Source organism: Phaethon aethereus (assembly GCF_964289735.1).
Source record: "Phaethon aethereus genome assembly, chromosome: 2".
NCBI classification, from domain to species: Eukaryota; Metazoa; Chordata; class Aves; order Phaethontiformes; family Phaethontidae; genus Phaethon; species Phaethon aethereus.
The window spans coordinates 81,852,910-81,868,224 of NC_138582.1; the positions used below are offsets into that span (position 1 = coordinate 81,852,910).

At 38.8% G+C, this 15,315-nt stretch overlaps 1 protein-coding gene across 1 annotated transcript in view; it reads right to left on the reverse strand.

Moving 5' to 3' along the window:
• The window catches only part of CTNND2 (catenin delta 2), a gene marked incomplete at both ends in the record, with an annotated part of 569,531 nt that overhangs the window by 70,070 nt on the left and 484,146 nt on the right, over positions 1 to 15,315 (reverse strand). Inside the window, one exon of the mRNA XM_081996266.1 lies at positions 6,219 to 6,369. Coding sequence (XP_081852392.1) covers positions 6,219 to 6,369 — 151 coding nt within the window. The remainder of the gene's footprint in view (positions 1 to 6,218; positions 6,370 to 15,315) is intronic.

The window sequence follows — 15,315 nt, forward strand, 5'->3', positions numbered from 1 at the left end:
TGTGTGTGAGAAATTCGTAAGTGCTCACATTTCAAAGGAGAGAAAACTGCATGTAGATACTATAAGCGGGATGAAAGCTGCATATTTGATTTAATCTTCTCTCAACCCATCTCTATCAATGTACATTACTAGGACTTAGAATTTCTTATAGCTGTTGTTCTTATAACTACAAAAGTGAACAGTGTTTTCACGTGGATTTTTTACTAATACTGAAACAAAGTTGTGGTCTTAAAATGTGGCCATGTTCTAAGATAGGAGAACCCCGGGTAGTTATTTACGCTCCAGAAGAGTCATGTTGTGCTGTGAGAATGCAAATACTTGTTTCTGATGTGTTTTCAGCTTAACAGCTGAAAGCAAATCTTTCCAAATGTGAGTCAATATCACACTTTGAAATAACATACCTGACCCTGCTTTCAGTGCAAGGCTGGGCAAGATAACCTCCTGACGTTCCTTCCAACCTGAATTATTCTGCCAGTCTAACAATTCTTTAGAGTCGTGAACTCATGATGCATATTTCAATCAAACGTTCTCAAGTTTAGCAATAAAATAAAATAATAAAATAAACTTATTTAGAAGTAAGTTATTTCAGGCACCCAAGAGATCCACATTGCTCAGGAGATGGCAAGGTATATACTCAGTGGCAGTTTACACATTCCCTAGAATTCTTTCATCACTGAACAATGGTGAGACAGTAATACAGGGTGAGATCCATTTTATCACGTTAGATAAAATAAATCACTTTCTGGGAGTCTAATACAGGTATCTTACATTTGACACTAAACCTTTAGACACCTAGTAAGATTACACAGGTTCCAACACACAAGTAACAATTTAATTGATATGGTATCCTTGAATTTTGTGCGTATCTTATAATTGCATTACCAACAGATGAGTAGTGAATTGAGAATAACTCAGTACTGACACCTTGTAGCCCCCAACTCAGGCACAATTATTAAAAAATGACCCCTGCTACAGGTCCTGTTTCAGGACTTGATTCAAAACCTCGTGAAGGCGGCAGAAATTGTACTGATAACTTCACTTATCCGAATCATGCTTTTACAGTGACAGCCACAAAAAAGGTGTCATAAGTATTGCAATATTTCAACTTATCCCATCAAACTCCCTAGAATCTAGATCCCTGAATGGACACATAGATTCTTCACACATTTTAAGGGAAGAGATACATAGGACAAGAAGTCAACAAAAACTTTTAGGTGGAATTGTCCTCCTTTTTTTTCAAGGGTGAGCGATCAAAATATTACCAGTCTCTAAAAACATATTTTATTTAACCACAAAAATACAAGCCAAGAGGCCAAGAGAAAGAATGGTGCTCTTGAATTAGTAGTACAATACTTCTCCCAATCAACATTGACGCAGAATAGCATTAGAAACCACTGTAAGGATAAGTGAAAACTGATACTAAGACCTGAAGCACAAAACTGTGCACTGAAATTTTATAAATTTTACCTCCAGCTCTGCATTCTCTCCAAAGCCCATACCCTGTGGACTTACCACTAAACAGTATGAAATGCAATACTAATACAAGTTCCAAATTGTACTTCAAGAGGGCAAATCCTATATTGTATATATTCTGCTGTACATGAATAGCGACAAATTTCCCATCTGGGTCAGGCTGAAAAATCAGCTTAACTCTTCTGAAAAAGTCAACCCACTGCACTTTAAAATGCCGCAATTGGTATTTAAAATCAAAGGTAAATGCCATGCATATACAAGAACAATGTAAATGCAAATTTTGGGGACAGAGATTCTCCTTTAAAAATTTCACTGACAGGGACAGTCTGTACCCAGTGTAGGTAGAATAACAAGTCACACAGTTTTCAATTAACTGTACACTTCATATTCTCTTTTGTTAAAGAGGTTGTGGACGGCAGCAGAGAGGAAAACTGCTGGCTGTGTTTCAGATAAGGGAAAGATGAAGCTAGCTCCTTCCTGAAGATTGAGTGGGGAATCTTGGTTTGGAAAGCCTTCTTGCACGCAGAGCGGGAAGAGGGACTAGCAAGGAGGGGGGCTGCTGCACTGGTGCTGGCTGGGAGACTCTAGGGAGGAAAAGGGAGCTCATCTGAAGTAGGACACGGGTCTACAGTGCAGGCTCAGATGATCCACAGAAATTTTCCTAGAAGCCCAGAGGACTGTGTGGAAGGTGTTTGAATCAGAAAGCCGCTGCAGGTTGCCGGAGCAGGCTGCAAGGTAACAATTCATCCTGCAAAGATGCTGTTTATGGGAGGCAGATTTATTTTTCAGTCTTTCTGCCCCACCCAGCTGATCCATGTTTCCTCTATTTAAAGAAAAAACCCTTGTTCTAAGTTAAGAATCTTTTGACATCGTTCCAACAAAGCACGGCTTTAGAGTATAAAAGTCCGTAGGCGCGCTCGCTGTAGGGAAGGCGGTGGGATGGCTCCGGCACGAGGCGCTGGCCTCACTTGCATCCTGCCACGGCACTGCCAGAAGCAGGAGGCCTGCAGGCAATCCTCCAGTTAAAAACAAGATTCCTGGGGGAGGGAGAATAATGCTATATCCTCACATTAAGGCACCTATCTGGTGCTGAGAGACGCAGGAGGGTGGGCTTGTTATTCTACGCCCCTCCTCCCCCCTGCTTTTTTTGAGAGCGAGAGGAAAAAAGCAAGGAAGAAGGAAGGAACATGGGGATGATGTAACTGCACAGAGGTCATCAACAAAGCCCTTGGAGGATCTGTGGGACAAAAGTGAATTTCTTCTAAGAGAATGATCAAAAGCAAAAAAAAAAAGTGATTTTTGGCTAACTCAGAAGCATCTAGTGGGGATGGGAGGAGAAGCTAACGGCCCCACGGAGAAGCTTAGCAGAGACAGAGCCTGCTCCGAGGAAGGAAAACAAGCCTTCCAAAACGCTTACAGAGCACATGAAAAGAAGCGGGAAGATGCCGGGGTACCAGAGGGACACAGGGGTGCTGTGCAGCCTAGACTGCTGAAACCAACGAAGAACAAAACAGGCAGTATCAGCAGTGGGTCTTTTCAAGACCTGTGGCACTGCTGGGAGAGAGAAAAGGCCGATAAACCTTCCCATGGGGCACCGTCTTGGGGAGCGACATAGAGCGGGTACTATTTCATGCAGACGATGGCCCCAAGAGGCAAGTGGAAAATGAACGTGATCTGACCATGGCCAGGAACGCACCTGGGCAGTATGGCCACGGAGAGAAAACCAGGTGCTGGATTACCTAGTGCCAGTACTAAGGAGGCCAGGTTTACCATGTCTTTGGCTGAGTGTGGTTTAATTTTGGGAAGGAGGAAGATGAATATGCCCACTCTCTTGGCCTAGAGACATATGGCACAGTTCAAAGGACAAGGAATATGTCTGAAATGAAACCCAGGAAGAAGACCTCACTATAACGAAAGAAAATGTTATGGGGATGGCTAGGATAAATTGTAAGAGAAGCCTGGCACCAACCTTTAGCAATATAACAACATACTTGATACATCTGTGTGAAAAACAAAACCGATCGGTAAATTCAATGAAGTCTTGAAAAAAAGTTCTAGTCCTTTAAGAAAAGGGTCTCTTTGTTTTGTAGTTTGGTACAGGTGAGTCTAGATTTTAGCAAGCTTTCTGAAATATTTGCCAGATACCTCAACACTGATTTACGGGCTCCTTGGCAGCAGTGGAAAGGAATATTTCATTCTCTTGCACATTTCACTAAAAATTTGTCTGCCAGGAATGGAACCACAGCACCACTGAAAAGAAAACTACAGACGCACTAAAAAAATAAATAATTCTACTTATATAATTTTACTACATATACAGTTCTACTGTATTCTACAGTTCACCTTTTAAAAAGGTTATCTTAAGGGGGAAGTTCCAGTTCATGAGGTAGACTTTGTCAGCGCACGAATATGATGCACACACAAAAACTGCAAAGAGAAAAGATAAACAGGATGTTGATTCTGCTTGGGCAGAAAGATGCTTGAGCCACTAACCTCAAGAAGCTCCTTTTGAGTCCTCCTTTCTGTAACAACAGCTAAGGCACCTTACAACACTTGGAACTGTTAATATTCACAAAAGTGGACCTCCTACAACATGAGCTGAAATCCTTGACAACTCCAGGTGTTTAGCATTTTTTGAAAATCAGCTCTATGATATGCCCTATCTGCTAAAAAATATTCACGAACAAGAGAAATAATGACCCTTGCTACTATTTCTTTGAAGTTCAGTGATGAAAGCCAAAGAAATGAACATATAAAGATCACAGCTGAAATGCTTCAGGAATTATAGTCATAACTTCCCTGTCATACTGGCATGTCTGGACTTTATTTTTAAACTACAGCAAATTTGTATTGTAGTTATGAAGTACAGTTCCCCAGAATCACTCCATTAATAACTTAAATCTGCGCAGCACTGCACAGCCCTTACAAGTTGGCTACATAATTAAATTTATTAGGTAATTATTTTCAACAGACTTTTCCCACCTTTTTTAAATTCATCTTTGTTTATATCACATGTTCTCTGAGAATTTAAGAAAATATTAAATTGTTGAGGTTGTGCAAGCTTATTATCCATAATTTCTCCAGTATTTTGAATAGCACATCATAGCAACATAGCTCAGTTTCACATGTATAGCCTTACCTTCCTAAATTAAATTTGCAGATTTGGGAAGGAAATAAAACTTTCATTTAAAAAATAATAATCGGAGCACAGAAAAGGCAACCATATATAGTCTAATTCATGGCATTACAAACCATGTTTATACTCTGTAAATTCAACTGTAAAGAGTTTTTTGTGATGTCACTAAGTAGGGATAAGAGATTACAGAAGATAATCAATATGAATGTGGTATGTGAACCCTGTAGAGGAAGTCCCACAAATAAAGGAATAAGATGTTAAATAACAGAGACTATGACATGCTGTAGACTGAATGTGGAGGTGGGATCATGAGAGAAAAAAAGGCAGCTGTTATTAATCCAGATTAGATGGCCTGATACACTTGCTTCAGCAGTAATTTCTACTTTAATATTCCTAGAAAACAACAAAAAACCACTAAGAACACATATGCAGCATCCTGCTTACTGAAAGCTGAACACAATACATAGAACAAATATAATTTCACACCAGTTTTACCAACAGTAACACAAGCAAAAGCTGAACAAGTAGGCTGGTCTTGCAGGTAAAGCATCAGTCTTGTGTTCAATACCTGGGCAATCACAGCAGGTATACACTATTCAACAACCTCTACCTCTATTTGCTTTACAACGTTTTTTGTTGATGTCTCTCTAGTTCGTACAATACGTGAGGGGAGTGATTGCCTTGTTTTAGCAACTTGCAGAGCACTGCTGTAATGAAGCACTAACCCTGAGATAGCACTGGATACAAATAATAAAACATTACGATCAAAGTAGCTACTTATGGAATTCTGTAATTAAAAGCAGAGGAGGAGAAGTATGCTGTAATGATAACAAATGAACAAGTTAGCAAAAATGAATAAAAATATGCTCTTAATGTACAGAAGTAGAAATAATTTTGTCATGACTGTTGAAATAGTTCAAAACCAAGGAAGTGATTATTTTTCAAAGACAGAACATGGAAATAAAAGTTCAGCTATCCACAGTGTTTGGATGAATTTCAGCCAAAAAACCCCCACCAAAAACCTGAACAAAATCAAAAAAACCCAAACTCCAAACTATTGCTTGCCATACCATCAGTATTCAGAGGCAACAATGATGTATGTAAATTACTGTCCTCTTCCTTAACGGCATATGTTTGTGGATCAAACATCTCCCAGTTCTCTTGCTGGAGCTACTAATCTGTCCAGTAAACTCCTGGAATGATCTTAAAATCTTTATGATTTGTCACTTTATGACCCCCAAATTGCTTGCAATAGATAATCTGAAGATCAGGAAAAGCTGCTCTGCTTAGATCCTCCATCTGGAAGATGCAAGTGCTACTGCCAGCCTAGGAATTAAGTGCTAAGGCAGAACAAAGCCATTGCTTTTTTTCTGGAGATTACAGTATGACAGATCATAAAATATTGCATAATGTTTAATTAATTTAACAATTCATTGCAATATAGCACTTAATTGTCACACAAAATGTGAACATGACACGTTAGAGAAAGAATTAAAGAAATTATGCTAGAAATGTGAGAATAATTGTTTCCACTGCACTCATTCTGCTGCAAACTGGAAAAAACCCAAAACAAGCCACCGAATATATAGATTGTTTGGAAAGAACATACCTATTAACTCCTTATTTCTGACATCTAAGGCCATGTTTCGTAAAGCTGTAGCAACTGCACATACTACCCGGTCATTGTCTATTCGAAGCAGTTCCACCAGGATTGGCAATCCTTTTTCTTTGCGGACAGCAGCGCGGATGTACACTGACCACTGTAAAGACACATGGGAAAGCGTGAAGAAGAAAGTGAGAAATTCACTACAGAAATCAAGGCATCTGAGGTTCTCTCAGATACTAAGCAAGGAGTAACAAAAGCATGTGGATGCAAACTCAAAGAGGGGAAATAACTGCATTTATGACGCTAGGCAACCACTTGATTTGGAAATCTGCACTAATTTTTTATGGTGACAGAGAAATTAAATGATGAATTGGCTTTACTCCTAGCACACCTGGTTACATTTTTAAAGCCCAAGTCTGCAGACCACTTTCTTTGCATCAGCATTTCCTATCCAACATCTAATGATGCTTGTTCACTGCTAAAACAACAAAATTTATATCGCAAAACATGTTCAAGAGGTCTGAGTATTTCTTTGTTATTACCATAAGCACTATTCAGTCTAAAACCATGAAAATGCTGTTATAATTTCTCTTGTGGCTGTTGACTTGTTCAGAAGGAAAAACGAAGGCAACTATATGTCTGGTTTTGGCACCTGCAGTGGTCCTAACTGGAAGACTATTGTACATCAGGGAGTTAAAGATTCACATAAGAGTTGACCTGAGGCAGGTGCAGGCCTGTGCTGTGGAATAAACCCAGTGGCTGATCGTATCGGAGAAGCCTGTAGGCATCTCCCACTTGGCAGCTGGTCATGACACCACTGGCATGCCCTTGTCTTTATCTCAAAGCGAAGCAGCATGTTCTCATGTGAACATCCTTTTTGTTGACAGCAGAAACAATGAACAAAGTTGTTCACTTCTAAGAAAAATCTTCTAATACCTCTAAAGACTATCATGCCAGTGAACTTCTCCATGGATGGGATCTGTGCAGCGTACTGTGACTAGGAGGTCCATCCAATGCTGCACAGCTTGGGGTTCCCAGAGTCTGAAGGGATGAAAGATTAACTACACTACCCTCTTTTTCATTCCACTGTTAGCCCCAGAGGTTGGAAAATATGTAAACAAGACCAAAACTGTGACCTTGTGGTTTTAAAATCTATAGGTATTGCCAAATTTGAGATGTTTGGACACCTGTGGGATGTGCAAGTCTTCTCAGCACAGTCTGCTACAAAACAAGCCATCTACTAGGCATATATTCCTTCCCACATCCTGAATTCTTCTCTGGAATTTTCATAAAAGTTCACATTCATCCTCCTCGTACTGATAGCTGAAAGGAATTTACTGAGGCAGAGCTCCTCCCAACTTTCAGTGCTACGTCATGGATGCTTATCCTGCCATCATACCTGGAAGGTGAAGTCAAAGTTCTGGAAGCCCTTAGCCTTTGAAATATTTCAAATATTTCAGAAACTAGGATGATAAGCCTTAGGGTTTTCAGATCATTCTCTTTTGATAAGCCTTCCTTAAAGAACAGTTAGATCACACCTTACAGAACAGTTACATCGCAACAGAGTTCCTCCATAAACAGAAAAAGGAATTCCATGAAATCAAGCGTTAGAAAATAGTAAGCACAATCACTGTCACCAGACCAAGCTTAACCTCTGCATACAGCCTCTACTTACCACAGTTGAAGTGCTCACTTTAAAAGCTAGCATCTGTTTATACTATAGACATGTGCCCCGAACAGCAAAAGCCAAAATATATTTTATGGTAACAACAGTAGATACAGAGACAGGCAAGGGCTGCAATGTTGCAATATCTGGAGTACAAATTCATTCCAGGTGATGTCATTCAGGGGAAATTAGGAAAAAGGAAGAGAAACCAGCATGTAAAGAATAGTATTTTATTATTTCTCCTCTGTAGTAACTATGCATAACAAAAACCAGCTGGCTGGACTTTGCTGTAGATGAAAGTGGTAATGGTTACAGTAAGCTTTCAAGTCAGGTAAATGGGACATGGGATTCTCAGCATCACTGAGCACAGTAATGTGTCTAAAAACGTAAATGTGCCATCATTTTCTGCAGCAAAGCAAATAGCTCTTAGGTGAGAAGAAGTGGTAGCAGGATTCTTGATTGATCTTATTCTATGCTCTCTCCTCCAGTCTGTTCTCTTGAAGCAGTGTATAGGATGATCATCAAATAAAAAACTAAAACACATTCTAAGGATCAGTGAGTTTAACTGAAAGTATCTGCTGAAAAATATTTTCTTTCCTATACCTTCATTTTAATGGGATATTAAACATAAAGGATGAAATGAAACCACCAAATTAATCTTTCTAAGCTTCCTGTATTAATAAACACGTACTTACCTGCCAGTTAAACACACTCTCACCCGCAGCTAGGAGTACCCAAAGCAATAGCTGTTTGCACTTAAAAACACGGTATTTTCTATGCCTCTCCTCCGCTGTGTCTGCTGCAATTACAAGGTGACTGCTGAAGTGAGAGTTCATGGTAGCAGTGAGACTATTTTGAGAAAGTAGTGAGCCTGTCTGGTTGAGGTGAGAGTTCAAGCTAGCAGACAGTCTACTGAAAGATGCTGTTGTTCATTGCAAAAGTACATCACAGATGTAGTGCTTCCAATAGCGATTACATGAGGAATCAGTTGGGTTTTTGGGGAAAAAAAAAATCTCACTTCTGTTATTCAATACCAGAGAGAATCTAAAATGATCTTATAGATTATGCACTATATTATAAAAACCTCCATATTGAAACCTCAGTAAACAGTTTTCCTTTGAATTTTTTCAGTCAACTACCAAGGGAAAACACAAGCACTTGTTTTATGAAACCCAGGTTTACAACAGGTTACAACAACTTCTTGGATTGTAGTATTTTCATCATCCATTCCAAAACAAAAGTCTAAAAGAAACAAATTAAGAAATGGATTTTTTTTAACCCTAGGGAGAGAAGACGACATTGTAAGAGAAACACTGAAATGACTCAGTATGAAAGAAAGAGATAATATAACCCCCCTTACTGAATAAATGACATGCAAGCCTTCAGCATCTGTAATGAACCAATTAATTCGATCACAATAGCAAAAACCCACAGCTCTGAAGCTTTTATAGGGGAAAAATCCAGATATAATGTTTTACAGATGCACATGTGCACACACATACATAAAACAACAGGAGAAAGAGAGAAAAGTATGTATGAAACCTCTCCTCTCCCCTGCAGCTCTCTTTCCTGACAACGCCATCCGCTTTGGGAGAAGTTCACAGGCTCCTCAGTGTGTGATTTGCTATCATTTCATCTGCATTTTCAAGTCACACACCTCAGGCAGAAAGACAGAAATGTCTATTAATTGTTTCAACAGTCTCCGGAGAACTTTCCACGTTGAAAGTGGCAAGAACTGTCTGTGTCTCTTTCCTTGAGCTGCCAATTAGGATAAGTCTCTGCAAGCAATTACGCTGCGCTGTGCAGATTTCAGGAACGCTCAAATTGAGATGCCTCAAAATGGCTATTTTATTCTCACAGCAAACGGAAAAATTGATTTGCTCTTGCATATACTGATGATCCTTTTGTTTGCCTAAAACCATTGCGAAACGCGCCTGCACTTCCACATTGCAGGTCAATTGCTAATATGAGCTTAGTGAAGTATGAAAGAGAAGAGATGAAAAATCATAAAAAAGAAAAGAGACAAAGGGTTTGTTGCCTATCAGTAGGTAAATGAGGCACTCTGCCAATATACTTAATCATCCTGTTAGTCCACAAATCAGTGGCAGTGTCAACGATCAAGTAACTGCTCAGTTTGTAAAGAGAAAGGGCTCATACGGGAACAGCAAATACTTTAGAGGGGGAACAAGGAGCCAAAAAAGAAAATAAAATCATTACAGTTGCATCAGATTGCAGCTAAATTATCAGAGACAAGCACAGGAACCACAATCTGTGCATGAATACTCTTTACAGATAATTGAATTTGGGGGGCATAACTACTATACATCACTTTGAAGGTATGTAGTGCATCTCTTTGTCCACTTTCATTAGCAGTTCCCTTTTCAATTTTGTCATGGTAATTAAGTAGAAAAATACAGTAAACTGGAAAATTATTTTTTAGTTTGTCACGGTTATTATTATAAAGGACCCTTTCCAGAGCTGAATGCCTCTAGGGATTAAGATTACATTAGGCTGAAACTCAACAAGAGAGTAATTAATCTAGATAAAACTTATTTATTTTTTCAGAAAAATTGAAAAGCATTTAGCCAGTTAACTCCTTTCAGTGTTTCATATGGTTTTCTTTATTCTTCCATGAAGCATCACCCCAGGAGATCAAATTAAAAAAAGAGAAGAAATTTCTAGCACAAAATTAAAAAGAAAAAAAACCATTAAAATACCACCCCACCCCCCCGCCAAGGAATGCCAACAATTATATACACTTGATATTTTGAAGGGGTTCACTTTTCTGCCATTGACATCAATGTTATTGGAGTGCCTCCAGAATATTTCCCCATCACATACTTCAGTTTAGACCAGAATTTACATGGTATTGGTACAGCTCAACATTGTGACTCAAAGATTATTGAGATATTGAATATTGAAGGGAATTGCTGAGACATAAACTACAAAATGAAAGCCAAATCAGGGCATGACAAAGCAAACTAAATTACCATAAGAACCAGGAAGATTAGAGAGACTCAGAATTTGCTAGGAGAGGCTTAGAAAGGGGCTGTCTGCTAACAGTAGTGGAACTGTAGAACATGGAACAGAACTGCATGTTGAATAATCAAAGATCAACGAATAATCTAAGATCTTTGTCTGATCATACTCAATGTAATACATGCATCGGGGGGAAAAAAAAAGAGCATTTTTACATTCCACTTAGAAAATTACAGATTTACTTAAATAACTCTACTGGGGTCCCTGTGAAGTCACACCACCTGACAGAAAGCAAGGCCCTCTGGTTATCTTTCTGCAGTTTCTGAAGAGTGCAAGCACTTTCCAGGGTCTTTTTGCTCCCTGACTGCAGTGTTTTGTCAGAAATGATCCCATCTGGTAGGCCATCAATAAGTTCTCTCCATCTCTGATTTGGGACAAGAAAAGTATTAACTAGTTACTTTCCTCTTGCTCCGTGACCTTTAGTCAAGCTTAAAGAGAAAGGAAAAAATCTGGTGGGTAAGGATATACAGTTAAATACATAAATTAGAGAAAACTAGAATGGTGTTTACAGAAGATATCTTAAATGTTTGAGGAAGGTAAAGCTCAGAAGCTGCCCTCGCACCTTGTCATTCTTGGTTCTGCAGTACAAGTATGTACTGTGTATTCAAAATGATCTGAGAGCCATTACAGTGACTTTTCCAAATATTGTACCCAATATCATTAAAGAAAAAAAGGCTTTGAGACCAAAGTGACATCTCATGGGAAGCAAAGTGACTGAGTATAGTAAGGAAGTACTTTGAGCATGAATTCACCATGAGCTACTGTGCTCCCATCCCACTAACTGATGTCCATACTGATCTCCTCATGATGTCTGTGATATGGGTGTTTGCAGCAGCAGGTCTTGCTTCTTGAATATTGTCCTGTCCCTTGAATATTGTCTTCCTTCCTATCGAGCCAATACGTTTCTCTGTATTAATTGATGCTGCCTCATCTACGGGGTGGATTCCACCCAGGTGAGAACTCCTGACAGAATAATGCATTGGTTATTTAAAAAGTTTGCCTTCGTTGATTAGGTGATGTGTTATAAGTGGTCTTCTATATCCTATCATGTAAGGATTCATAATAGTGATATTTTGGAGAAAATGAATATAAGCCTTTTAACTGTAATCCAAAAAACTTCCTCCTGGAACGGCCAAATGAAACTCCAAAGGGTTAATATGTAAATAACTAGAGTCATCAGAAAAGTCTGGCAAGGAACCCACAATATGTCCTTGCCTGATAAGACTAAGATTGATAACCTAGATGTCTGCTGCTTTAGACAATAATTACTCATTATCTGCAAGTGTCTGGATGGTAAGGAGCTTGAAACTCTTTTCATACTCCTCTTTGAAGTAGCTGCACTGACCTTGTGACTGAATCAGTCCCTTTTATGTTTTCAGTTTCCTTATCTAATAATTTACTTAATGAAGCTCTTGCTCCCATGAGATTCAGATCTCTCTGGGATGGAATTTTGAAAATAAATGTAGTTATTCGCTTAAGGAACAAAAACCAAGATCTCATCTAGCTATCTCAAGAGATCAGGTCAATGACCCATAAACTCTGTTCACATGGGTATTATACCTCTTGGGGATCAAAGGCAGGGACATTCAGTTTTCTAACCAAAGACCCTTATCATTCCCTGCTGAGCAGGACCAAACATGGAAGTGAAAGGAAAGAAGGTAGAAAGAACTAGCCAAGGAATGCCATGGCCTCATGCAATTGCAAGACTTAAACAGAGCAGCACTTTTTCCTGATCTTAAGGAGCCCAAGGAACTAACAGACACTCAGGAAAATGAAGCTGGCCACCTGGTCATTAAGGCTGAAGAGGGAAATTTTTAAAGCCTGAAAAGCAACTGGGACAGAAGACTGGGCGCACAGAAAGGACTAAACAAGGCCCAGAGCAGGTGTGCTACCTGTTCTAATGTAAGCCATTACATTTCCAACAGAAATATAGTAGATCTTGTTTCCTGTTTTTAAAAGATATGTATTACCTATATAAGTTATCATAGTATCTTAAAACAAAACAGGATCATATGCATGAAGAAATTATTTTTAAGGGTTTGAGAAAACTAAGGAAATCCTACTTGTGGTCACAATACCTTGTTTTTAACTCCATGTAACAGAAAATGTAATATTGTAGGACCAGAGGCAATGGGAACAAACTGAAACACCGGAGGTTTGCAGAATATCAGGAAATGCTTTTTCACTGTGGGAGTGACCAAGCACTGGCACAACTGTGGTTGTTGTGGAGTCTCCATCCTTGGGAGCATTAAAAATACATCTAGACATGGCCCTGGGCAACTGGCTCTAGGCGACCCTGCTTGAGCAGGGGGTTGGACCAGATGACCTCCAACGGTCCCTTTCAACCACAGCCCTTCTGTGATTCTGTCGTGGTTTAACTTATGACTTCACACCAACACGTATTGCAGAATTGTCTCTGGCAGATAAACTGACATCAGTCTAAAGTTAGCTGTCACATATATATAGACATATGCAGATATCCCAATATCTCCTTTCTTCCTGAAGGGGAAATTTTGTCCAGAACGGACATAACCTTGGATTCTTGACATCATTAACTCTAGGACATTTTGCATACAACTTTTTACAGGCTCAGTAGATTTAATGTATTAATAGCCAATTGACCAAGGTGAAAACTAAAAAGAACGTACTGCTTTTATTCTCACCATCTAAGGAAAAATACTGATGCCACACTAGATATAAAAGATCTACGGAGATTTCCTTTTACAGGATAAGTCTTGTAATTTTATACCTCATAATTCTTTTAACCCAAAGTATTAAAATAAATAATGATATGAGGTTGCAGAAAGGACTTCAGGTTTGAAGTGTTATAGTGAGAGAATTTCTTAATAAGCAGGCAAGTGTCTTCAGAATGCAGCTGAGTCAGCAAACCTATTTTTGTTTGTGCATTTGTGAGCAAACTTGGCAAACCCCAAATTAAGTGGCAAAGAAAACTAACCAGAGCTCCCAATGAAAGTAAATACCTAATGGGAAGTAAAGAGTCTCCACTGCTTCCAAAGGCCTTATTTGCTTAGTGAAAACTCTAGCTAGGCTTGATGAGGAATGTATTTGTCTAGATTTGTCTTTCCTATTACTAAGCAGCTTTAAAACACAAGTTCATATTACGTTTGATTAGAAAAAATCTACTTTTGGAAGAAAATATTTCTTCAAGTGGCAATGAAAGAAACCAAAACCAATGGCCACCCTTTTTATGCGTTGCCTCTTCTGCCTGTAGGAAGTTTAGGATACTGTGAAAATACTCTGGTTATGATTTGATGGGAGAAAATATTTTGGGAAGCAATGACTCCCCTCAAACAGAAACCCACTCAGAACTCTGAGTTCTGCAGAAGGAGGTAGGTGCATGCACGTACTGCACTGACAACCTGACCTGTAGGCTGTGTACTGCTAGTGGTCATCAACTCCATCAGGAGAGGGACATGCAGTGACCAACTGCTAGTATCATAGGCTACTGTGCAATGCAGTAGTCAGACCTTAAACAAAGTTGTATCCTGGCAGCGATGTGGAAAACTTTAGTATGTCAAACCCCACCCAAAAGCATACATATTTGGACATCTCCATATATACTATTCCAGAAGGGCCATTCATATTAGGCGTAGATGCATCAAATAAGTTCATGAACAAAAAAGAAAGATCTGCGACAATACGTATATATTTTTCGATGAAAGGAATGGCTTTGCTTCCTTCAAATTCCAATACCAGTGTCCTCCCTATGAAATGACGTCTTGGTGCAGAAGAGCGAGATAAATGAACTTCCATATTCACCTCAAACAGCCTCTTCCAAAATGAGATTCGCTTTGTACATAAGCTGTCAATCTCTTCTTCAGAACCAGAATATATATCAAAGTCAAGATATGCAGTTGTGTTCTATCCCAGGTTAAATTTTCACATTGAAAAAAATCCCTCCTCATACCTCAGATCAGTATCCTGTTTTATTGGTAAACTTTCATTTGAACCTATTAATGTGTTTGTCACCAGTATGTTCCTTTTCTGATTTCTTATAGATTGTCTTGGTTCTAATAATAATTACACAGACCAAATATTGTATTAGTCATTGTAAAAAAAAGTTTACTTTGCAGATGGGTAATATCTGGCAAGACTTTGGTCCAAAGTGTTTTATCTTGACATAGAAAAATTATTTGCATATATATGTCACACTTTTTTCTTTTTTGTTAGCATTTAGCTTTGAAAGGAATTCCTGCAACTGAAAAAGTGCTAAAAATGTCCTACAGATGAAGATTTATTATGTGCATGTGTTGATTTTATGTGTATGTATCAATGAGAGACTATATGCCCTGAAATAACGAAAACTTTCGGCCTCTCTCAGCTATTAATCCTTCAAGGTATGTACTGCTGCTTTCTTTTTGTGTTTGAAACTTT